Source organism: Microcaecilia unicolor, chromosome 1 (genome assembly GCF_901765095.1).
Source record: "Microcaecilia unicolor chromosome 1, aMicUni1.1, whole genome shotgun sequence".
Classification (NCBI taxonomy): Eukaryota; Metazoa; Chordata; class Amphibia; order Gymnophiona; family Siphonopidae; genus Microcaecilia; species Microcaecilia unicolor.
In genome coordinates, this window is record NC_044031.1 from 437,595,465 (window position 1) to 437,620,811 (window position 25,347).

At 42.1% G+C, this 25,347-nt stretch overlaps 1 protein-coding gene across 1 annotated transcript in view; it reads left to right on the top strand.

The window, feature by feature from the left end:
* CDH7 (cadherin 7) overlaps positions 1–25,347 on the top strand; it is a 335,699-nt gene that overhangs the window by 196,775 nt on the left and 113,577 nt on the right. The window contains exon 5 of the mRNA XM_030212588.1: positions 12,521–12,708. Within this exon, the coding sequence (XP_030068448.1) occupies positions 12,521–12,708 (188 nt within the window). The remainder of the gene's footprint in view (positions 1–12,520; positions 12,709–25,347) is intronic.

Here is a 25,347-nt window from a genome sequence, read left to right on the forward strand (position 1 = left end):
AAGTTCTTATGCACATAACTGCTAATTCTTGGTGTTTTTCACACACATAAGCGCTACTATTCTGTACACTGAACACACTATTGGCACCTAACTTTAGGCACCAATTTATAGAATTACCTTTATTGTGAATATTTAAATGCTGTACAAAAAGATGTCTAATGTTATTCTCCACCACACTTTATTATAAACCAGGTAACATCTTCATATTTACTAAATTCCAAGTGTGCCACAAATTTTAACAGTGGCTATTTTCTGCAAAGTACTTAATTTAAAATAGGCTCTCATAATTATCCTAGTACAATACAAATATTCCTGCACAAAATTTGCATCTGCAATGTATTCAATGGGGATAAGATTATAAAGTAATGTAAAAAATACTTTCCATAGCTTGGGACCTTGGAAAGAGAATATGGTGTGTCTACTATGTTCATGGAAAATTTCTCTGTGTTTAGGGGTCATAAGAAGATTAAGTAGTGCAGATCAAAGTATGTGTGTCCGAGAATAGAGAATAAGGTATTGGGAGAGGTAGGCAGGTTCAGAAGAGATGAGAGTTTTAGAGATAAGTAGAAGGATCTTGTACATGATGCGATGGGGATAGGCAACCAGTTGAAGCTTTGAGGTACAGGGTTATGTGGTCATATTTCCTAAAATTATGAAGATCTCTGATGGTGGTATTTAAAACCAACTGTAGGTGATGACAGTCTGTCACTGACAACTCGAGATAGATGGAATTACAGTAGTCTATTTGGGTAATAACTAGAGAGTGGATGAGGATGTTAAGAGTAGAAGTGTGTAATAAAGGTTGGATTGATCTGATGAGGTGTAGTTTATAGAAGGCCAAACAAAAAAAAACAGCACCACGGGCCTTTAAAAATGGAACACAGTTCTTTAATGAATGAGCCTTGACAAGGCCCGTGGTGCTGTTTTTTTTGTTTGGACTTTAGTTTGTAATTCGTTCCCTCTCTTTTGTTATATCGTAGTTTATAGAAGGACCATTTGACAACTTTAGAGATTTGTTCAATAAAGGTGTGATGTGGTAGCTGTGTTAGTCCACTTCAGACTTATCCTTCAGGTTGCCCATAAAGGTAAATGAGGAATTAAGAATGAATCAGAGAATATGTGTGGAGTGGACTTGAGAGACAGGGAAACCATTGAGAAAAATATGGTATGACACTGGTAGTTGAGGTAGTTGAGAAAAGTAAAGCCTTAGATTTTTTCCGGGTTAAGAACCAACTTGTTTTCTCTAAGTCATGATGTAATTTGTTCCAAATAGGAATTCAGAGACAAGATGGCTTGCTGATTGGTAGGATCTATAGGACAGAGAATTTGAATGTGATCAGCATATACAAATATTGTCAAGTCAGCAGATTGAGCCAGTGTGAGAAGGGGAGCCAGAAACCCTTTTCCCTCATGATTCCCCTCTTCCTTTTCTTTTTTTTTTTCAATCTGCCTTGGTCAGAGTTTAAGTAGGTTTATCTTGGCTTCTGGTATGACTGGTATGGTGAATTAGCTTTTCTGTATATGAGCACAAGGAACATTAGGAATGTAGCTTGTTTGTCATCCTATCTAAGCCTTGTTGTGGTTGAAGGGCTCAGAGGTTCTCCTGACCCAGTTACAAGGAAAAAAATATTATGGAATGACTTTCTTTTGTTGTTCTACTTTCATCCTATATATTAAGGAAAAGTTCCACTATACAATAATGTAATTAGTTTTTAGTAAAGAGGCTTTGATATTATGCTTTAAGAAGTTTTATCTTGACTCCTAACCAGAATCTAATACAATCCTGCTGACAGTTCCTGAAGACTGGCCTGGTGTATGTGAATGTGTTGAGGGTGACTGGCAATGCTGCAGGAAAGACCTTGCTACACCTGCTGTCCAGTTTCCAATGAGAAGTTTTATCCTGACTCCTAACCAGAATCTAATACAATCCTGCTGACAGTTCCTGAAGACTGGCCTGGTGTATGTGAATGTGTTGAGGGTGACTGGCAATGCTGCAGGAAAGACCTTGCTACACCTGCTGTCCAGTTTCCAATGGGTAGTTTCAGCCCTACATCGCAAAACTTTAAAAATAAAAGCATAATAATAATTAAAGGAAAACCTCCCCTTCCCCTGCCTCATTCTGCTGCTGCTCTCTGTACCACCAATGCCTCCTGTGTTACAACCTGCCCTTCTCAACCTGTTATTTTCATTCATTAATGAAGAGAACAATGGAATAGTTGCTGTTACCACTGTAGCTGATGCTAGACACCATAACCACCCACCCTGCCACTTTCTTAGTTCCATAGGGATAGTTTTTGTCCCAAAAAATACAAAGCAAGGAAGATGTCCTTCTTTAGCACCTCCTAGTCAGAAATTACCAAGTGCTCTCCTGGATAACATTTTCAAAGATAAGAAATGTGCCTCAGGAGACCATGAATATTAATAGCTAGTTGATTGATCACATATTCTCAGAACCAGGTGGTCAAGAATTGGGGCTAAACCTCCCACTGAATCCCAAGTGTCCAGTGTCCAAACTTTTCATTCTCATTGACCTGGTGTCTCAGTGCCTATGATGTTGCTGCTTTCCCCTTCTCCCAATATATTGGGGTTTTCATATTGATGTTAGGGCTATTTTACTTCTTACCCAGTGCAGCTCCTTGTGACTCTGGGCAAGTCACTTAACCCTCCATTGCCCCTGGTACAAAATAAGTACCTGAATATATATAAACCACTTTGATTGTAGTTGCAAAAACCTCAGAAAGGCGGTATATCAAGTCTCATTTCCCTTTCCCCTTTCTCTTATGGTCTTCATGAATTGTTTTTGTCTTTATTGATTTCACATCTTTACAATCCAGTTGTTCCAGAAGCTGTTTTTGACTGCTCAGTTGTAGCTTTGTGACAGCCTGGGGAAGCATACAGATGAATGTTTAGGATACATGCTAATCTTCCTTTCAAACAAGGGATCCTAGGTCCTTTCATGTGATCTTTACATTTGCATGACAGAAAGTAGGCTCTTGCTGTCAAAATCTCCTGGCAAATCTCTCAGTAGAGACCCTCAAATATTCCTTTATGCAACTATCAAAGTGCTCAGTTTCCCACAAAACTTTAACTCTGACCTAACCATCTTGATGTTTCTTTCTCCCATTCATGGCGGGTTCGGAGTCCTCATGCCAAAGTTAGTGCCATATCACATCTTGCTGCTGCTTTGGACCTCTTCACGTTTTGGAGCTTTCTGACCATTCTTGCTTTTAGGGATTGGCTAATTGTTGTTAATTAATAATTGGTGTTAATTAGCACTAACTGATAATAATTTGCAGTTATGTGTGCAAGTGCTCTTAGGGGAGTTATCTGCAGCAGGGCCCATTTTATTCCTATGGGCCCTGCTGCAGATAACTCAAGCTAAGCTTTAGTAAAAGACCCCCCCTTAGTCTATATTCTGCAACTTGAGCATGCAAAATCCATAGCATGCAACTGCAAGGAGGAAGTTGCGTGGGTGGGTCAGGGGTGTGATTTGCAGAGCGCTGCGTACACTTTGTAGCGCTCTAGAAATGTTAAGTAGTAGTAGTTATGCATGTATCTTGTAGAATACTATGTTATGCATGTAACTGACAGTAGTTAGGCACAAGCATTTGTGCTTAAAGTTAGGCTTATAACTGTGGATTTACACTAGTATTCTGTAACAGCAATTATGTGTGCAATTACTGATATAGAATTCATGTTTAGTGCACAGTGTCCTGGTGCCTAACTTTTGGCAACCTATAGAGAATTAACTCCTATGTGAAAAGAGGGTGCATTTTCTGAAAATGTGCACACTATGTGAAACACAGTGCATTCTTCTTAAAAAGTATGCACTCTTTTTCCCAATAGTACACACTTTTTTTGTGTGTGTGTCTTCTTTTTTTATATATTGCATACTATTATTTGTGAACAACATATTGTCATCAATGACAGTCTATTCCTACTTGCTGTTGCTCTAGTTATCTTAAGATGGTTGGGCCTTTAAACCAGTGATGTTGCTCTTTTGGCCTTCATCGGATGTTTTGGGACTTCTGGCCAATGTTGCTGTGCATTGGCTCTCTATGTATATTAGGGCCTTCCAGACAATGTTACTTCTGTTTTGACCCTCTTCAGATTTCTTGGGGGGGGGGGGGGGGGGGGGGGGGGGGGGGGGCTTCCAACCAGTGTTGCTGTTGTTTCAGTGCTCTTCAGGTGTCTTGGGGCTTTCAGACCAATATTGCTTCTGCTTCAATCCTTCTCAGTTTTTTGGGGGGCCTTTCTGCCAGTGGTACTTTGTATTAGGCCCTCTTCAGGTATTTTGAGGCCTGTTAGCCAATGTTTCTGCTGCTTCATCCCTCATTGGGATCTTCTAGCTTAACTCACTGCTGTGTTGGTCCTCTTCAGGTGTTTTGAAGTCTTTTAAACAATTTTGATGCCTCTTTAACTCTATCCCCATCAGGACTGGTCTTAGACAGGGGCAACAGGGGTGGTTGCACAGGGCCTCACACCCCGAGGTGCTCTGTGGCAGCCCTAGCATCTCCCTCCCACTCTCTGCTTCTGTCATCATTGCCATCTCCTGTTCTCAATCTAACCACCTTGGTCAGCTCTCTTCTACTCCCTTTCAGCTCCCTGCAGTGCTGCCTTCTTCAATCTGGGCTGCCAGCAGCATCAGCGAGGTAAACACACTGCCTTCGGCAGACCAGAAGCTTTCTCTCTGCTGCAATTACCTGTCCTGCATAGTTGGGATGCTGCAACAGAGGGAGAGCTTCCGGGGCCACTGAAGGCCTACCTCCCTCACTGACGCTACTGGCAGCCCGGAAAAATGAAGAAGGCAATGATGCTGCGAGCTGGAACTAAGGGAATGGGGAGGAGAGAGATGAAGGCACTTAGATTGAGATGCCTGTTGAAGCGCATGAGGTTGGTCTCCTTTTCCCTCTTCTCCACGCACCCTCTTACCCAAACAAAGCAGGCAAATCTATGACCTGCTCTATCCACATTGTTGTTCTTTATTGTTGGTAGCATTTTTATTGGACCTCACATATCTTCAAAGATACCAACTTATGTAGCATGCGGATGTACACAGAGGGAGTATTGGTTTCATCTACTTAGTTCTAAATCATAGTCATTGTGTCATTTGGAGGGGCTGGTTACAGGAACTCACTCTATTCTAATGTTTTCACCAAGTAAAAGGTCACCAAAGCAGATATTACGAGTATCAGGTGCTTAACAATTAGACTTACTATTTATAAGTACAGTATAAAAAAATCATTAATTAGGTTGAGACCTGGGAGCATTTAACATCTTGTTTTCCTGTACCTACATTAAAAAAAAAAAGATGGCATGTGAGAACTTGCTTTTGCTTTGTGGAATGCAGTGGTACATAGTAATCATGCACTTGCTTTTTTTTTTATTACTATTATTTCACAGAGAAGGTATTGAATAATGACGGAAGGGTTTCCTTCATGCAGAACTGTCCAGAGTCAGTCTAAATGTGCCAACATTATCCAGTTCAGCACACTATTAACTGCCAAGTTCATACAACATTAATTTTGTTCAGTGGAAAATAAATATGTTGGCTCAGGCTGCTTGTTAATTGAATATTAAATCACTGTTTCATTTTTGCTACGAAATATTACATATTAAGGGCATTTGCTGTAATTCATTTATCTAGTCCTTACATGCACATGCTTTTGCTTTTTAAACCCAAAGGTTTCCAATGATAGCATTGTGCTTATTTGAATTAGTTTTTCTGTACAAGTTCTGCTTGATTTGTCTTTATTTGATATAAAAAGAAACAAAACACATCTTGACAACAAGGGGTGGGGATAGGCAGGGGTGGGACTATGTAGGCGCAGGGCTAGGTGGGGACAGGGGGTTCTACTGAACTGGTCTGCACAGGGCCCCACAATGGCTAAGACTGACCCTGATCCTCATGTCTGCCTTCCATTCTTTGTTATGCTTTACCCTTCCATGTTGGACTGGTTTCTTAATACATCTCTCAAATTCTCTTTCCCTCTTTTTTTTTGGTTCTGTGGGACTTCATTCTACTCTTGATGTCTTGGATTGCTGTTACTTCTGTGGCAAATACTTGCCAGCTAGTTCCAAGAAAGTTTGATTAACAAAGGATGGAAAAATCAATGTTGAGTGCAAAGTGACTTTCCTCGTTAGCTTCAATGGAAATAAGTGAAACAAATTAAATGAAGTATACATAAGTGGTATGATTAACTACAGACGTGCTAAAATGTTGTGCCCACATATGAACTCCTCTATCAAGTACAAAGATTTCTGCCTCTGACAACCAAATCATGAAGTCAGAGGAATGTAATTAGGAGCCATTGGCAAATTTTTGCATGGAGAATCCTTGTGATGTACTGTAATGATTAATTATGCAACAATTATGTGTTATTACACTAAGGGGGCTTTTTATCATTAAGACTGGGGGAGGGGAGAGTATGGCTGATATGGACGATATCACAGTGAGTTGGAATTGGCAAATGCAGAGTCTCTAGTAGCTTGATATATAAGACCTACATTTGTTTTCCATTGGTACACTCTCATGGAAGTTTTTCAGTAACAGAGAAGCATTGGTGGCAGGTAGGTGCTGCCTCTCTGACAGGGAGCTCTAAATGGTCCACTTTCCATCTACATTCTCTATCTTCCCTCACATATGTTCTTTCAGCTCTAAAAACTGCTACACGTTCCTTTGACCCTATTCCTTAGGCATGGTTCAAACTTTCTATCTATGGCTTTCTTCCAATTATATTTCATGTTGTCATTCGTAGCCTTACCTTAAAGGCTGTATCTAAACTATGGAAATCATGCAGTGCTAAAGAAACCCTTCCCTCAACCCTACTTTAGCAGCACATTACTGATCTATTTCCAACCAGTGCATTCTCTTGAAAATAACTGAAAAAATTATTCATTCACAATTTTTATCGTACGTAGAAAAATATTAGCATTGCATCCACTGCAGTATGGTTTTTGCTTTCACTATAGTACAGGGAGAATCCTGACTTTAGTCCTCAGTGAAATTCATTCACACTTAGAAAAGGGTGAGATAATGCTTGCAGTTTCTTTCTGTTGAGTTTGACCTTGTTGACCATACCTTACTTATTGCCAGACTCTTAGCCTTAGGGCTAACTGATGCAGTTCATTTTTTGTTTTTCTTCTTTCCTAAGGGATTATGCATTTAAAATGGTTGTATCTAGTTCTTCATCTCATGAAAAAAAACACTCCACTTGCTATTCAATTTATTTTTAAGTTCACTAGCCACTGTGATCCAAAATGTTGGCATTTCTTTCTATTTCTATGCAGATGATATTCTACTACTCTGTTACACGCATCCAGGACATATTGATATCTCTCCCATACAAGTTTGCTTAGATTCTGTCCCCCCCCCCCCCCCCCTACCACCACCATATTCAACCAGTGGAGTGAAGCATTTTGACTGCTCGCAGCTGGCATTCAACTCAGATATTCAATGCTGAGCAGTTTCCGGTGACTAGCATTGAATATCCAGTTTCATGTTTCATTGTGACAACTTGCCAACACACACAGAAGGTGTTCTCTCCACGAAAGAGCAACGAAACAAAGCAAACAGTGGATACAAAAAAGTCCTCTCTCAAGTGGTGTCTTCTGAAACAAGTTCTTTATTGCAAAACAATTAAAACAACGACCCGACACGAATCGTGTTTCGGCCGTATAGGCCTGCGTCAGGGGTTTTGTTTGCTGGCAAATAAAGAAGATTTCTCCCTCATTCTGGTGTGTGCTGTTTGACTTCTGAAGTACCACAGATTCTGCTAACAATAGGGGTAATTCATGCATCAATTCCCATAACAGCAGCAATCTCCGCCTACTGGCTTCAGCCCATTGATAAGACTCATACGTATGAGTCTTATCAATGGGCTGAAGCCAGTAGGCGGAGATTGCTGCTGTTATGGGAATTGATGCATGAATTACCCCTATTGTTAGCAGAATCTGTGGTACTTCAGAAGTCAAACAGCACACACCAGAATGAGGGAGAAATCTTCTTTATTTGCCAGCAAACAAAACCCCTGACGCAGGCCTATACGGCCGAAACACGATTCGTGTCGGGTCGTTGTTTTAATTGTTTTGCAATAAAGAACTTGTTTCAGAAGACACCACTTGAGAGAGGACTTTTTTGTATCCACTGTTTGCTTTGCTTCATTGTGACAACTTAACAGGTTAAGCCAGTATTCAGTGCTAACCGGTTAAGTGCTTAGTGGTTAAATATATGCCCGTTATGCACTGAATGCCTGCGCCTAACCAGCTATGTCACACGATATAGCTCATTAGCGGCTAACCGCTAACAGCAGATATTTAGCAGAAGATAACCAGTGATCTCCCACTGAATATCCACAATTAGGTACTAAAACAATATTTAACTGGCCAGGAGACATTCCTGGTTGGTTAAATAGTTGTGAATATTGACCAGTGTATCTCTTTGGTTAAGAAACCATTGGTTAGTTTTAAACCCAGAGAAAACTGTCTGGCCGATATTCAAAATGATTTAATGGGCAAGAGAGGTTCCTGCCCGGTTAAATCACCTGTGGCTGCCTACCCACTGATATTCAGAGACACTAAATCAGGCAGTGCCATTGAATATTGTCTTGACTGCCGATGAAAAAATGGGCAGGTCAGGGGCAGGGCAGGATGTGGTGTTAGGGATGAGCCTGAATAGATAAGTGGATGAGTTTAGAACAGTTCAAAAGATGTCCTAATTTTGTCCGCTTAGCTATTTGGGTGTTGGCTGAATATTGGCCAGAAGCGGCATAACTTGTTTTGTCTTTTAAAGCCCTCCTGATCCCCCTCCCAGCCCCCTGACAAAATGTTCTCCTTCTCTCCCTCCAGCCTATCGCCATGAAGAAGCCCCCCACCCCTAGTCTACCTCCAACCCACCGCCATCTAGGTAGGCCCTCTGGGTCTCCCTGCTGTCTGTGGTAGTCTGACCCTTGCGACTTCACATAGAAAATGGCAGCTTGCAATGGTTTGTGTAGTACCACAAGCTGCTGCAAGAGGTCACAGTAACAATTTTCAAAGACAGATCTTGCCAACAGTTTCAGAAAGCTTTTGACAAAGTTCCTTATGAGAGACTTCTGAGAAAATTAAAAAGTCATGGGATAGGAGACAATCCAGCTTATAATTGAAAAAGAAAAACGCCTATATTGCGACCCAAATCAGGAGATAGACGTTTATCTCACAAAAACGAATAAATCGGTATAATGGAAAGCCGATTTTGGACGTTTTCAACTGCACTCCATCGCGGAAGCGTACAAAGTTGACGGGGGCGTGTCGGAGGCGTGGCGAAGGTGGAACTGGGGCGTGGTTGTCGGCCGAGGAGAGATGGGCGCCTTTCGCCAATAATGGAAAAAAAGTATGCGTTTGTAGCTAGAATTTAGGGCACTTTTCCTGGACCCTGTTTTTTCACGAATAAGGCCCCCAAAATTGCCCTAAATGACCAGATTACCCCCAGAGGGAATCGGGGATGACCTCCCCTGACTCCCCCAGTGGTCACTAACCCCCTCCCACCACAAAAAATGATGTTTCACAACTTTTTATTTTCACCCTCAAATGTCATACCCACCTCCCTGGCAGCAGTATGCAGGTCCCTGGAGGAGTTGTTAGGGGGTGCAGTGGACTTCAGGCAGGTGGACCCAGGCCCATCCCCCCCCCACCTGTTACAATTGTGCTGCTTAATGCTTAGTCGTCCAACCCCCCCAAACCCACTGTACCCACATGTAGGTGCCCCCCTTCACCCCTTAGGGCTATAGTAATGGTGTAGACTTGTGGGCAGTGGGTTTTGAGGGGGATTTGGGGGGCTCAACACACAAGGGAAGGGTGCTATGCACCTGGGAGCTCTTTTACCTTTTTTTTTGATTTTGTAAAAGTGCCCCTTAGGGTGCCCGGTTGGTGTCTTGGCATGTGAGGGGGACCAGTGCACTACGAATCCTGGCCCCTCCCACGAACAAATGCCTTGGATTTATTCGTTTTTGAGCTGGGCGCTTTCATTTTCCATTATCACTGAAAAACAAAAACGCCCAGCTCACAAATTGTCGAATAAAACATGGACGTCTATTTTTTTCAAAAATATGTTTCGGTCCGCCCCTTCATGGACCCGTTCTCGGAGATAAACGCCCATGGAGATAGACGTTTTCATTCAATTATGCCCCTCAATGTCCTTCTGTGGATTAGAAATAGGTTATTGGACAGAAAATAGAGGGTAGGGTTAAATGGCCATTTTTCTTAATGGAGGAGGTTGAATAGTGGAGTGCCTCAGTGATCTGTACTGGGACCAGTGCTATTTCACATATTTATAAATTAACTGGAAATCAGAACCCTGAGAGAGGTGATTAAATTTGAAGATGACATAAAACTATTTAAAGTTGTCAAAACATATACAGGAAGAACTTAGGGAACTGGAAGACTGGGCATCCAAATGGCAGATGAAATTTCATGTGGACAAATACAAAGTGATTCACATTGGGAAGAATAATCCAAATCATAGTAACCTGATGCTGGGATCCACCTAAGGAGTCAGTACTCAGGTTAAAGATCTAGGTGTCATTGTAGGACATTACACTGAAATCTTCTGTCCAGTGTACATAAGTACATAAGTATTGCCATACTGGGAAAGACCAAAGGTCCATCTTGCACAGCATCCTGTTTCCAACAGTGGCCAATCCATGTCACAAATACCTGGAAAGATCCCAGCAGCCAAAAAAAACAAACAGATTGCTAGGAATTTTTAGGAAAGGGATGGAAAATAAGACCATTATAATACCTCTGTATCGTTCCATGGTGTGACCTCACCTTGAGTATTGCATTCATTTCTGGTTGCCGTATCTCAAAAAAGATATAGTGAAATTAGAAAAGGTTCAAAGAAGAGGGACCAAAATGTTAAAGGGGATGGAACTCCTCCCATATGAGATTAGGCCTCTTCAGCTTGGAAAAGAGATAGCTGAGGGAGGATATGATTGAGTCTACAAAATTCTGAATGGAGTAGAATGGGTAAAAATGAATCAATTTTTCACTCTTTCAAAAAGTACAAAGACCAGGGAACACTCAATGAAATTACATGGAAATAATTTTAAAACAAATAGGACAAAATATTTTTTTTACTCAAAGAATAGTTAAGCTCTAGAACTTGTCGGTGAATGTGGTAATGTATCTGGGTTTCAAAAAGATTTGGACAAGTTCCTGGAGGAAATGTCCATAGTCTGTTATTGAGATGGACATGGGGGAAGCTAGTGCTTGTACCTGGGATCGGTAGCATGGAATGTTGCTACTATTTGGGATTCTGCCAGGTACTTGTGACCTGAATTGGCTACTGTTGGAAGCAGGGTACTGGGCTAGATGGACCATTGGTCTGACTCAATATGGCTATTCTTATGTTAATTAGAATCTACTAGGAACTCTACCTTTTATTATTTTTTTAGCCCCATTTACTTGGAATAACTTACCTCTTAGGAAATTGTCATTTCAAAAATTCAAGACTGTTATTAAATCATGGCTGTTCAGACAGATTTTTGGAACCTTAAATGGATGATGCATTCGTTGAACACAATATATGTTCCTGTTTGTCTTGGTTCTTTTAAGATGAATATGAGGATGTTTTGGGGACTTTCTTATCTACACTTGAGTTGAGTAGAGGAGTAGCCTAGTGGTTAGTGCAGCAGACTTCAATTCTGGGGAACTGGGTTCAATTCCCATTACAGCTCCTTGTGACTTTGCACAAATCACTTACCCTTCCATTACCCCAGGTACAAATAAGTACCTGTTTATACTATGTAAACCACTTTCTATATAGTTACAAAAAACATAGAAAGTCAGTATATCAAGTCCCATTTTCTTTTCCTTTTCTCTACTTTATTTAGCCTGCACACCGCTTTGGCCTGCCAGTCAGTAAAGATAGATATATGGAGAGATAGATAGATAGATAGATAGATAGATAGATAGATAGATAGATAGATAGATAGATAGATAGATAGATAGATAATCCTATGTTTTTTTTTGTCACAGGTTGTCATAGCAATCCTTTGTTGTGTCATTGACTTTAGAAGTGTGCAGTTGCTATGGCAACTTGTAGTAATAATGTCTACAGGTTGCTGATAACATATAGAGGCTCACACTAGAAAGAAAGTTGAAATTTAGCAGAATGTATTAAAGTTTGAACCATTACTCATTAGTACAATCCTTTAATAAAATATTGATGTTGTGAACTAGGTGCTAAGCCTGTTGCATATTGAGTGAGTCTTAGGTGATAATCCAGGCAATTTTAAGTGGTAACTAAAGCAAATGAAGATAAATGTAGCAGATCAATCTCTATCATCCAAAAGTAGACATGCCTCTTTAAGAGAAGCATACTATCACAGTGCAAGTGTGTTGGGTACTGGGGTAACTGCCAATAATCCTTCGACTAATAGGAATAACTGACTTCATAAATATATGTACTGAATGAAAAGAATTTAAACTGCTAAGTTATTAAATTGCTTTTTCAAACACATTTTCATTGTAAATTTGACAGGATCTGATCAGTATTATGTGCCAGAGTCTTTGCCTCTTGCTTCCGTGGTAGCAAGAATAAAAGCAATTGACACAGATGTGGGGCAAAATGCAGAAATGGAGTATAAGATCGTAGATGGCGATGGCCTTGGAGTTTTTAAGATCTCTGTTGACCAAGAAACACAGGAGGGAATCATAACTATTCAGAAGGTAACACTGATCTTATTGTTTTTATTTGTTTACATATATGCCACATAATGCAATAAATGATCAAACATTCTATCTAGATAAATTGTTTCTTCTATAATCTATTTCTGATCGATTGATTTTTGAGATATGTAGAACAATGATCTGCCCTGAGGGATATCATTAATTCTTATTTGACTTTAGATTTTTGGAATGCCCACGACCTGCCCATTCCATGCCAATGACCATGCCCCCTTTATGGCAGTACGCATTAGAATTTACGTGTACCACTTTACAGAATATGCTTAGCACGTTGTGCATGTAAATTCGAATTCATGCCTATTAGTATCAATAATTGCTTGTTAAATGGCAATTACCCGTGCTAATTGGCTTGTTAAATAATTAAATTGTGCGCTATATAGAATTTGAGGGATAACTGTTAAAATTCTAAGGAAGTTGTAAAAGAGCAGTAAAGAGCTCTTATAGCCAAAATGAATGTGTGGTATATGTAAAGGCTATGTGGAAACTATTAACTGTGCATTAAGTTCTTTCACAATTAGAGTGGATGCACTTAATATCACCTCTTGAAGAGGATTTAGTGCACCTGTACTAACTACACAAGTATCACATAGCACACTCTAATTACAGTGTACTAACTCCAATGTGTTGTTTATGCACATTACCCACCTATTCCTCATCCATTCCCATCACCATCCCTTGCTAAGTAGGTACTGTGGGATTATAGCATGCTGGCTATTTTAATGCACAGAAGTCATTAGTGTAGGCTGGCACTAGCAATTAGCAAGTGCTAAATCCCAATGATAACTGTTAACTATTCTATAAACAGAACATTTAGGGGGGGCGTCTTTTACAAAGTGGTGATAAGCCCAACGCGGGCTTACTACTCACTAATCCAGAACTACTGATGGCCCAACGTGGCCACTGACAGCAGTTCCGACTGGAGCACATGCAATTTCCGGTGCTCTGGAAATTTTCTTTTCTTGTGTAGTGCGGTGCTAACCTGTCGGTAATGGGGCATCACTGCACACTGCCTGGTTACTGCCGGGTTAACTCAGGAGCCCTTCCCACCACCTTAATGGGTGGCAGTAAGTGCTCCGCACCACATGGCAATGTAGTAAGGGTTATCTTACCGCATGGCCATTTTTAGGGAGCATTTTATCTGCTGCGGTAAAAAGGCCCTGGTGCGCAGGAAAAATAGCTTCCATCGCTAACACAGGGCACTTTTTCCCGCAGCTTAGTAAAAGGACCAGGCTTCAGTCTTTGTATACTACAAATATTAATGTCAAATTTAAATATGTAAACTGTTAAAATAATATTAATCATAAACACTGTATGTCAGGGGTCCTTTTACAAAGGCGAGCTGAAAAATGGCTTGCTGCAATGTATGTGTGGGTTTTGGGCACGCACCGATCCATCTTTCAGCGCACCTGTGAAAAAGGCCTTTTTAACATTTTTGCCAAAAATGGACATGTGGCAAAATGAAAACTGCCGTGTGTCCATTTTGAGTCTGAGCCCTTACCGCCAGCCGTTGACCTAGCAGTAAAGACTCACGTGGTAACAGGGCAGTAATGACCTATACACGCCAAATGCCACTTGGTGTGTGTCCGTTACACACGCCCGAAAAAAAAAAAATTTCAGACAGGCATATTGGACGTGCGGCAAAAATGAAATTACCATAACAGCCGCACGGTAGTCGGGTGGTAACTCCATTTTGGCATGTGTTGGGCGTGCGTAGATGCTTACGCGGTTTAGTAAAAGGGCCCTTCAGTTTGTAATAGTGCATGCCTTTTCTGGACCAAACAACTCACATGATCAGTCCTGTCATTTATTTCCCATAAAAGCAACATTTTACTCAAAGGAGTAGATTATAAAAGCTGCCTCCTTGTATTGATGCCATTGAAATTGATCAACTCTCCATAAGGGCTCCTTTTACCAGGCTGCAGGAAAAAGGGACCTGAGCTAACTGCGTTGGGCCGGCAGTAGTCCTGGAAGAGTGAGTGGTAAGCCTGCACTGGGCTTACTGCCGCTCTGTAAAAGGGTCCCTAAAACTCTTGCTCCTGAAGCTGTTCTGAAATCCTCTTTTTCATTGTCATGAATCAAAACTTGTTTGTGAGTTGCCACTTCAGTCTGTGAAAGATCAGGAGTGGCTACCTCCCAGAATCCTCAACTAGTAAGGACACAGAGCAAATGTTAGTGGAGTCAGAGATGAAAGTAAGGATTTTGGAACTCATGTTGTTATCCATCTGGGAACACATGACTTGGCTATAAACAGTACCTCTGAAGTGCAGAGACTTTCAATTTTGAGAGGCTTAACCCCATTATGAACACTACAGCATTTTCAGAAATTCTACCTGTTCATGGTGTGGGAGAAGAGAGGCTGCATCACTGAAAAGAGAGGCAGCTACTACTGAAAAGATGTGAGCAATCTAAATAAACTAGCTTTAATATATGACTCCAAACCTGGTTTAAGTAAGAAGGATTTAGGTATACAGGTAGAAAAACGTGAGGCTATACTATAATGATGGTCTACTTCTTTCTACGGCAGGAACAGGAATATGAAGTAAAAAGAAAAAAAATTAAGCAATATGTGGACGAGCATTTAAACTAAATGAAGAGAGTGACAGATGGAAGAAAAGTACAGCAAAAGCATTACAATAGTAGCAAAATGAAAGGAGTGAAAGAAAACAATTCACAAAAAAAAGGGAGAGAGAGGAGACTAGAATAAAAACTGTATAAAATCAAAGCAAGCCCCTCTCCCCCTATGAACACAAATGCTCACAGTCTAGGCAACATGATTACTGATCTGGAAATCCTGATGGTGGAAATGGACCAGGACATTGTAGCCATTATGGAGATATGATTCAATGAGTCTCATGAATGGGATATTGTCATACCTAGTTATAATCTATCTAGGTGGAATAGAGAAGGCAAAAAAGGGGGGTGAGTATCTCACTAAGTAAATAAAAGAACAATATTGAAGTAGCAGAAATGCAGTCATATAGTGAAAACAGGAGATATGGAGGGGCATAATTGAACGAAAACGCCTATCTCCATGGGCGTTAATCTCCAAGAACGGGTCCGTGAAGGGGCGGACCGAACCGTATTTTGGGAAAAAATAGACGCCCATGTTTTATTCAACGATGTGTGAGCTGGGCGTTTTTGTTTTTCAGCGATAATGGAAAATGAAAGCGCCCAGCTCAAAAACGAATAAATCCAAGGCATTTGTTCATGGGAGGGGCCAGGATTCATAGTGCACTGGTCCCCCTCACATGCCAGGACACCAACCGGGCACCCTAGGGGGCACTTTTACAAAAACAAACAAAAAGGTAAAAGAGCTCCCAGGTGCATAGCACCCTTCCCTTGTGTGTTGAGCCCCACAAATCCCCCTCAAAACCCACTGCCCACAAGTCTACACCATTACTATAGCCCTAAGGGGTGAAGGGGGGCACCTACATGTGGGTACAGTGGGTTTGGGGGGGTTGGACGACTAATAAGCATTAAGCAGCACAATTGTAACAGGTAGGGGGGATGGGCCTGGGTCCACCTGCCTGAAGTCCACTGCACCCCCTAACAACTCCTCCAGTGACCTGCATACTGCTGCCAGGGAGCTGGGTATGACATTTGAGGGTGAAAATAAAAAGTTGAGAAACTTCATTTTTTGTGGTGGGAGGGGGTTAGTGACCACTGGGGGAGTCAGGGGAGGTCATCCCCGATTCCCTCCAGTGGTCATCTGGTCATTTATGGCACTTTTGGGGGCCTTATTCGTGAAAAAACAGGGTCCAGGAAAAGTGTCCTAAATTCTAGCTAAAAACGCATACTTTTTTCCCATTATCGGTGAAATGCGCCCATCTCTGTTCGTCAGATAACCACGCCCCAGTTCCGCCTTCACCACACCTCTGACACGCCCCCATCAACTTTGTCCGCATCCGCGACGGATTGCAGTTGAAAACGTCCAAAAATCGGCTTTCGATTATACCGCTTTATTCGTTTTTGTGAGATAAACGTCCATCTCCCGATTTAGGTCGGAACTTGGGCGTTTTTCTCATTCGATTATAAGCAGGATTGTGGATAGTCTTTAAAAGAGAATGCAGCACTTTCATCTTCACAGGTGTAGTCTACAGACTTCCAAATCAGACATACACTGGTGAAAGGAGAAAGACTATAAAGGGAATTGTGAGACTAAAAGAAACATCAAAACGCTATGTAGAAAATGATGAAGAAAAAGCCAATTTGCTAAATAGATACTTTTGTTCTGTTTTCACTGATGAAAACCCTGGGGAAGGACCGAGAGGGACTGGCAAAAGTACACCTGAGAATGAGGTGGATAGAGCGCCGTTCACGGAAGAGAGTGTGTATCAACAACTTGGAAAGCTGAAGGTGGACAAAGCCATGGGGCCGGACGGGATCCACCCCAGAATACTGAGGGAGCTCAGAGAGGTTCTGGCGGGTCCTCTTAAAGACTTGTTTAATAAATCCTTGGAGACGGGAGAGGTTCCGAGGGATTGGAGAACGGCGGAGGTGGTCCCTCTTCACAAAAGTGGGGATAGGGAAGAAGCTGGAAACTACAGGCCGGTAAGCCTCACTTCGGTTATTGGAAAAGTAATGGAAGCCATGCTAAAGGAAAGGATAGTGAATTTCCTGGAAGCCAATAAGTTGCAAGATCCGAGACAACATGGTTTCACCAAAGGGAAATCGTGCCAAACGAATCTCATTGAATTCTTTGACTGGGTGACGGGAGAATTAAATCAAGGACGTGCTATGGACGTCATCTACTTAGATTTCAGCAAGGCTTTTGACACGGTTCCCCACAGGAGGCTCTTAAATAAACTAGACGGCCTGAAGATAGGACCCGAAGTGGTGAACTGGATTAGGAACTGGTTGACGGACAGACGCCAGAGGGTGGTGGTGAATGGAGTTCGCTCGGAGGAAGGAAAGGTGAGTAGTGGAGTGCCTCAGGGATCTGTGCTGGGGCCCATTCTGTTCAATATATTTGTGAGTGACATTGCCGAGGGGTTACAAGGTAAGGTTTGCCTTTTTGCGGATGACACCAAGATTTCCAACAGAGTGGACACCCCGGAGGGTGTGGAAAACATGAAAAAAGATCTGAAGAAGCTAGAAGAATGGTCTAACATTTGGCAATTAAAATTCAATGCGAAGAAATGTAAAGTGATGCACTTGGGGAGTAGAAATCCAAGGGAGACGTATGTGTTAGGCGGGGAGAGTCTGATAGGCACGGAAGGGGAGAGGGATCTTGGGGTGATAGTATCTGAGGACCTGAAGGCGACAAAACAGTGTGACAAGGCGGTGGCAGTAGCTAGAAGATTGCTAGGCTGTATAGAGAGAGGAGTGACCAGCAGAAGAAAGGAGGTTTTAATGCCCCTGTATAAGACGTTGGTGAGGCCCCACCTGGAGTATTGTGTTCAGTTTTGGAGGCCGTATCTTGCGAAGGATGTTAAAAAAATGGAAGCGGTGCAAAGAAAAGCTACGAGGATGGTATAGGATTTACGTTCCAAGACGTATAAAGAAAGGCTTGCTGACCTGAACATGTACACCCTGGAGGAAAGGAGGAACAGGGGTGATATGATACAGACGTTCAAATATTTGAAAGGTATTAATCCGCAAACGCACCTTTTCCGGAGATGGGAAGGCGGTAGAACGAGAGGACATGAAATGAGATTGAAGGGGGGCAGACTCAGGAAAGATGTCAGGAAGTATTTTTTCACGGAGAGGGTGGTGGACGCTTGGAATGCCCTCCCGCGGGAGGTGGTGGAGATGAAAACAGTAACGGAGTTCAAACATGCGTGGGATATGCATAGAGGAATCCTGTGCAGAGGGAATAGATCCTCAGAAGCTTAGCTGAAATTGGGTGGCGGAGCAGTTGAGGGGAAGAGGGGGTGGTGGTTGGGAGGCGAGGATAGGGGAGGGCAGACTTATACGGTCGGTCTGTACCAGAGCCGGTGATGGGAGGCGGGACTGGTGGCTGGGAGGCGGGAAATACTGCTGGGCAGACTTATATGGTCTGTGCCCTGAAAAGGACAGGTACAAATTCAAGGTAAGGTATACACATATGAGTTTGTCATGGGCAGACTGGATGGACCATGCAGGTCTTTATCTGCCGTCATCTACTATGTTACTATGACAGGGATATTCCTTTATCCTCCGCATTTTAAAGCACTGCCTATCCAGCTGGATGGTGTTGGCACAAGGAAAGCAAGTTTGGTCCAGTGAAGACTAATTCAAAATAACCTGTTCCTTAGCTGAGCTCTAGTATTACTACATTGGAAATGCAACCATGCCATACCTTTGTGGTTATGTGCACTAATAAGTGAAATTTATTTATTTATTGCATTTGTATCCCACATTTTCCCACCTCTTTGCAGGCTCAATGTGGCTTGCAATATATCATGAATGGTGACAACATGAGAAAACATACATTTAGTATTACAGAAGGATTTTGGGTAACGATAATAAAAACATGATAGTATTTTAACAAGCAAATATTGTAAGACAGTTCTGGATATATGTAAAGGAGTTCACATTTATTGATCTTTGTGGTATGCCTTGTTAAAGAGATGGGTCTTCAGTAGTTTGCGGAAGTTAGTTAGTTCATAGATCATTTTTAAGTTGCGCAGAAGCGCGTTCCAGAATTGTGTGCTCAGGTAAGAGAAGGTTGACACATACATTAGTTTGTATTTTAGACCTTTACAGTTAGGGAAATGAAGATTCAGGAATGTGCGGGATGATTTTTTAGCATTCCTGGGTGGTAAGTGTATCAGGTCTGACATATAGGCTGGGGCGTCTCCGTGAATGATTTTGTGAACTAGGGTGCATATTTTGAACATGATGCGCTCTTTAAGTGGGAGCCAGTGTAGCTTTTCACGTAGGGGTTTTGCACTTTCATATTTTGTTTTACTGAATATGAGTCTGGCTGCTGTGTTCTGAGCTGTCTGAAGTTTCTTGATTATTTGCTCTTTGCAACCAGCGTAGAGTGCGTTGCAGTAGTCTAGATGACTGAGTACCATTGATTGTACCAGGTTGCGGAAGACGGTCCTTGGGAAGAAAGGTCTTATCCTTTTTAATTTCCATATTGAGTGGAACATCTTCTTGGTTGTATTTTTTGCGTGATTCTCAAGTGTTAGGTGTCGATCAATTGTAACTCCAAGAATTTTAAGTGAGGTGATTAAATGATTAACTGACTTTTTTGAAATAGCCTTTGGATGCTTGACTAGGAACAAAAACATATACTTATTTATTCAATATCACAATTCCTCAAGTACAGCCACAAAACAACCTTTTAGGGTGGACAGTGTTCACAATGAGCTCCTTTTATTATTGATCATTTAGAAGAGATAAAAGTCTTCAGTTTGGCACAGTATAAGTCAGCACAAGAACAAAATATAAGAAAACCAATGGACTGCATTAAGGGCCTGTAGCCCATTTAATTATGTTTAAACAAATATGCTCAAAACTAAATAATCCATTAGTTTATCTAAAATGTAAACTTCTACAAAACAGATGAAGTGAAGATGTGATTCCATGTGCCCCAATGAAAGGAGAGTTTAATTTTACTTGCATTTAATTTCAATTTATTCCATCTTTATAATACCAAGCTTCCCAAGGTGGATTACAACAACAGATAAGATGAACCCATCAGGAAACAGGATATCCTCACTGAAATGTGGCCATCTGTCTTATATAGAACAATGTTGAAAAATGAGCACAAAATACACAATTTATAACTGCTGTTTCTACCAGCTCCAATAATTTTAAGCTGTTTATATTCAATTTTTATTATTACATGATATTTATATCTATATATGGGAAGCTTTCAAATAAATGAAAATGCTGTCAAATAAGTTAAAAAATGATTTGGTCCTCCACCCTTTATGGCACTGCCTATCCAACTGGAACAGCTTTTGACTTTTTAACAGATGGACTACACATGGGCAGGCCTTTATTTCTAATAATCTTTTGCTATTGTTTTAGGTGGCTTCAACCCATATAATGAGCTAGATAGGTTCATACTGTATCCTGTTCTCAATCTAACCTCCTTGAGGTCTAGCACACCTCTCTCCCTCCCATCTCCCCATCCCAACTCAGCAGAGTAACACTTCTCTCATTTACTGAATCCAGCACCCCTCCCTCTCCCTCCCCACAGTCTTTCTACCTTGCCTCTGTAGCAACATTGCAGTGATTGAAGCAGAGCTGTCTTGGAGCCTCCGCCTTCTCTAGAACAAGCTCCTGCACTCTTCTGATGTAACTTTCTGTTTCCGTGAGGATGGGCAGAAACAAAGTTACAACAGTGGTGGGCGGGGTGTGCTCCATGGAAGGCCGATGCTCTGAGGCAGCACTGCCCTGCTTCAATCACTGTGGTGCTGCTATGCAGGCAAGGTGAAAGGAACGTGACAGTTAAGGACTGGGGTGCACAGACACATAGCTGGCCACCATTGTTGGGAGGGGACCTGAGATAGGCCCCCTATAGCCATTGCACTGTGTCAGAGCACATAAAAAAGTGGGCTACTGATTTGAACTTGCAGCATGCTATCAGAAAAAGTATACACTAAAACTAAGGGCAATTTTAGAAAGGTTTTCTACAGGTAAAGCCATGTTGTACACATCAAAATCTGGCTATGCAAAATATACCACAATATAAACATATAAAGCTACATGTAGGAAATGATCCTACATAGACTTTTATGCACGTGTAAAGTTAGCATTTCAAGGGGCAAAGTTTGGGCAGAATTCAGGGTTTGCACAAAGAGCCAGATTCTATAAATTGCACTCAGAAATCAGTGCCAGGAAAAATCAGCACTAACCGCGGTTTCTATATATCATGCCTACCGTTCTGTGCCAAACTCCAAGTGTATTATTTAACAACGTGCGTAACCTCATTGGCTTCAGAAGCCAATCAGCATTTTTAACAGCACTTAACAAGCAATAAGGGCCAAGTCTCTTAATGGAAGAAGATATGAATAATGAAGTGACTGGGATCCATACTTGGAATGGTGCTTTTTAACATATTTATAAATGATCTGGAAATGGGAATAAATGAGGTGATTAAATGGGTAGATTACACAAAACTATTCAAAGCTCTTAAATTGCATGCAGACTACAAGAAAATTCAGGAGGACCTTAAGAAATTGGAAGATTGGCATCCAAATGGCAGATGAAATTTAATGTGGCCCTAATCACTTGTTCAGTACCCATGTCTGTTTTATCATTCCCACCTTAGTTATTCCCTTCTCCCTTATTTGTCCTGTTTGTCCTGATTAGAATGTAAGATCCGCCGAGCAGGGCCTATCTCTCCATGTTCAAGTGTACAGCTACTGAGTATGTCTAGGAGCACTATAGAAATGATAAGTAGTAGTAGTAGTGATAGACAAGTGCAAAGTGATGCACATTGGGAAGAATAACCCAAGTTATAGTTCCACATTAGGAGTCACCTCCAAGGAAAACCATTGAGGTGTCATAGTGGTTATTATACTGAAACCTTATGCTCAGTGTATCATGATGGCCAAAAAAGCAAACAGAATGTTAGGGATAATAAGGAAAGGCATTGGCGTTCCTGGGGGGGGGGGGGCGGTGGGTGCAGTCCGCCCCGGGTGCACGCCGCCGGGGGGGTGCCGCGCGCGCCTGTCCTCCATTCCATGCTTCTTCTCTGCCCCAGAACAGGTTACTTCCTGTTCTGGGGCAGAGAAGAAGCATGGAACAACGGAGGACAGGCGCGCGCGGCACCCCCCCCGGTGGCGTGCACCCGGCGGGGGGGGGGGGGTTCCTGCACGGAGGTGTCCTTTCGCCGGGGGGGGGGGGTCCGCGCTGCATCGGGGGGGCACTGCACCTGGGGGGGCGGGGCGCATCGGCGATCCGCCCCAGGTGCCAGCCCCCCCCCCAGGAACGCCACTGAGGAAAGGAATATACAATAAGACAAAGGATATTATAATGCCTCTGTGTCACTCCATGGTACAACCTCATCTTGAGTATTATGTGCAATTTTGGTCACTGTATCTCAGAAAAGATATATCAAAATTTGAAATGGTTCAAAGAAGGGTTTGCCAACATGATTTAGGGGATGGAACTCCTCTCGTATGAGGAAAGGCTTAAGAGGTTACAACTCTTCAGCTTGGAGAAGAATTGGCAGAGGGGGAATAGATGAGGATTACAAAATCCTGAGTGGAGTAGATTGTTTACTTTTTTGAAAACTGCAAAGATGAGGAGACACTCCACAAAGTTGCATGTTAATGCTTTAAAAACAAGTAGGAGAACATATTTTTTTTTTCACTCACTGATTGGTTAAGCTCTGGAACTTGTTTCCGAAGGATGTGGTAAAAACAGTTAGCATATCTGGGTTTAAAAACATTGCAGCAAGTTCCTGGAGATAAAAGCTATAAACTGCTGTTAAGGTAGGCATGGGAAAAAGCTACTACTTATCCCTGGGATCACTAGCATGGCATATTGCTACCCATTGGAATTCTGTAAGATACTTGTGACCTGGATTACCCCACTGTTGGAAACAGGATACTGGGCTATATGGATTATCTGTCTGACCTGGTATGGACATTCTTATGTTAGCATCTGTGGATCTTGGAACAGTGTGACAAGATAGTGGCCAAATTCAGATGGATACTAGGCTGCATAGAGAGGATCATGACCAGCAGGAAGGAAAAGGTAATAGTGCCCTTGTGCAAGACACTAATAAGGGTTCATTTGGAATACTGTGTTCGGTTTTGGAAGCTGTATCTTGCTATGAACATAAAAAGGGCAAATGGTAGGAACCTATTCTCTAAAGGAAACTGGCAACTACTTTTCTTCATAGAATGCTAGAGTAACCGGGTCTATATGTGCATATGTAGTTAGGCCTGAGCACTTATGCCAGACTTTTTCTCTGGCTTCTTATACTACCAGTTTTGTAGTTCTCTCTATTTCTTGTCACAGTTTGGATTTTTTCAATATACTGGATTCCAAGGCTTTACTTCCCCTTTTGGATAAGAATTTAGTTTCTCACTCATTTTCCTTTTTGATGCTTGTTAGAAGGATTTTCTTGTCTTGTATATTGAAGGTGTTAGAGAAAAGCCTTTGAACTGCAGCAGGGGTCCAGACAGTTTTCAATACAGGTTTAGCAAATTAGGTAGGTTTTTACCTATATTCTTTGTTTCAGTATGTGACTCTCCTTGACTTTAAAGAATGCAATTTTCCTCTCAATTATTCTCTTATCATCTTTTATGTTTTTCTTCTTTTTTTTTTTAATTTATGGATACTTTGGGGTTTCATAGATTTTTGTCCTGGTGCGTTAGCCAAGAGAGTTTCATCTTGTCAACTCTACATGTACAGAACTAACAAAAAGAATAGTTCATTATTCAGATCTGTTCAATACCGTTGAACAAGCCTGTGTTGATTGTACAGGTAGTGTAGTTTAGCTTACTATATAGGATACAACTAGAAGACAGGCTTTAAGAAGGAGATGTGGAAAACTTCCTAATTAATGAAAATTGTGGCACATGTTTTGTCAAGATGGGGAATTATCTCAAATTTTTAATTGGATGGCAAAATCTAGGGGAAGTAGAAAAGCAGTAGGTAAAACCAGGGGCGTAGCCAGACTTCAGCGGGAGGGGGAGCCAGAGCCTGAGGTGAGGGGGCACATTTTAGCCCCCCGGTGACGGCACCCCCCTCCAGCCTCCGCCAACCCTCCCCCCGCCACTGCCAGGTACCTTTGCTGGCGGGCGTCCCTAACCCCCACCAGCCAAAGTCCCCTTCAGCACCGGTCTCAGAGTCTGGCGCATTCGCTGATCTGGATTCTGTTTCTGTGAGTCCTGATATCCTGCACATTTCTACGTGCAGGATGTCAGGACTCACAGAAACAGAATCCAGACCAGCAACACGCCGGAGACCGGAGGGTCGGCGGTGGTGGGAGGGGGGGGTTGAATGTGGTGGGGGAGGGTCGGTGGTGGGGGGGTGAAAGCATGGGGGCCAGGGCTAAATCTGCGGCGGGCCATTCCCCTGTGGCCCCACCTAGCTATGCCCCTGGGCAAAACTGAAAGGAGCTACTTTAAGGGCAACAGACCTTTTTGTTAGGAAAGTCAATAAAGATGAAGCAGAAGATTATTTCTGGTGTTGACTAATATGGGTTTGCATGTCAAAATACACATCCACACTTGTTGGTGTGATGTATTGGGGAGCAGGTAGGTGATTGGTCTGTTAGCGCCCAATAGTATTTAGGAGCAGTTGTGGGCTTCTGTCACCATATCTGTCTGTAGAGATGGTGATTTTCAACTGTGCTGCAGGAAAGGTACAGCAGCTGTGAGATAAGACAGGTGGGTGTATTGTAGTGTGCAGGTGTGTGGTGCAGCTGTGTCAGGCTAAAAAGCTGAGATTTGTAATTGTGAGAGTGGAGTCTTAAAGTGATAGTTTCAAGTTTTGAGTGGTTCAGTTAGAACTCAAGTGAGTGAGAAGCTGCTGAAGTGGAGGGGATAAGCTGATCTGAGGGCAGGTTGGTTAAAGAGACTTATCCCTGGACTCTGTATAGGTCACCCAAATCTGAGTGCCCAGATTTGGGAGCAGATCACAGATGCTTACATAAACTAATTATTGAGCTATTACCAATCAATAATTTGTGTTAATTGGCACACATTTGGAGAAGACAGCACT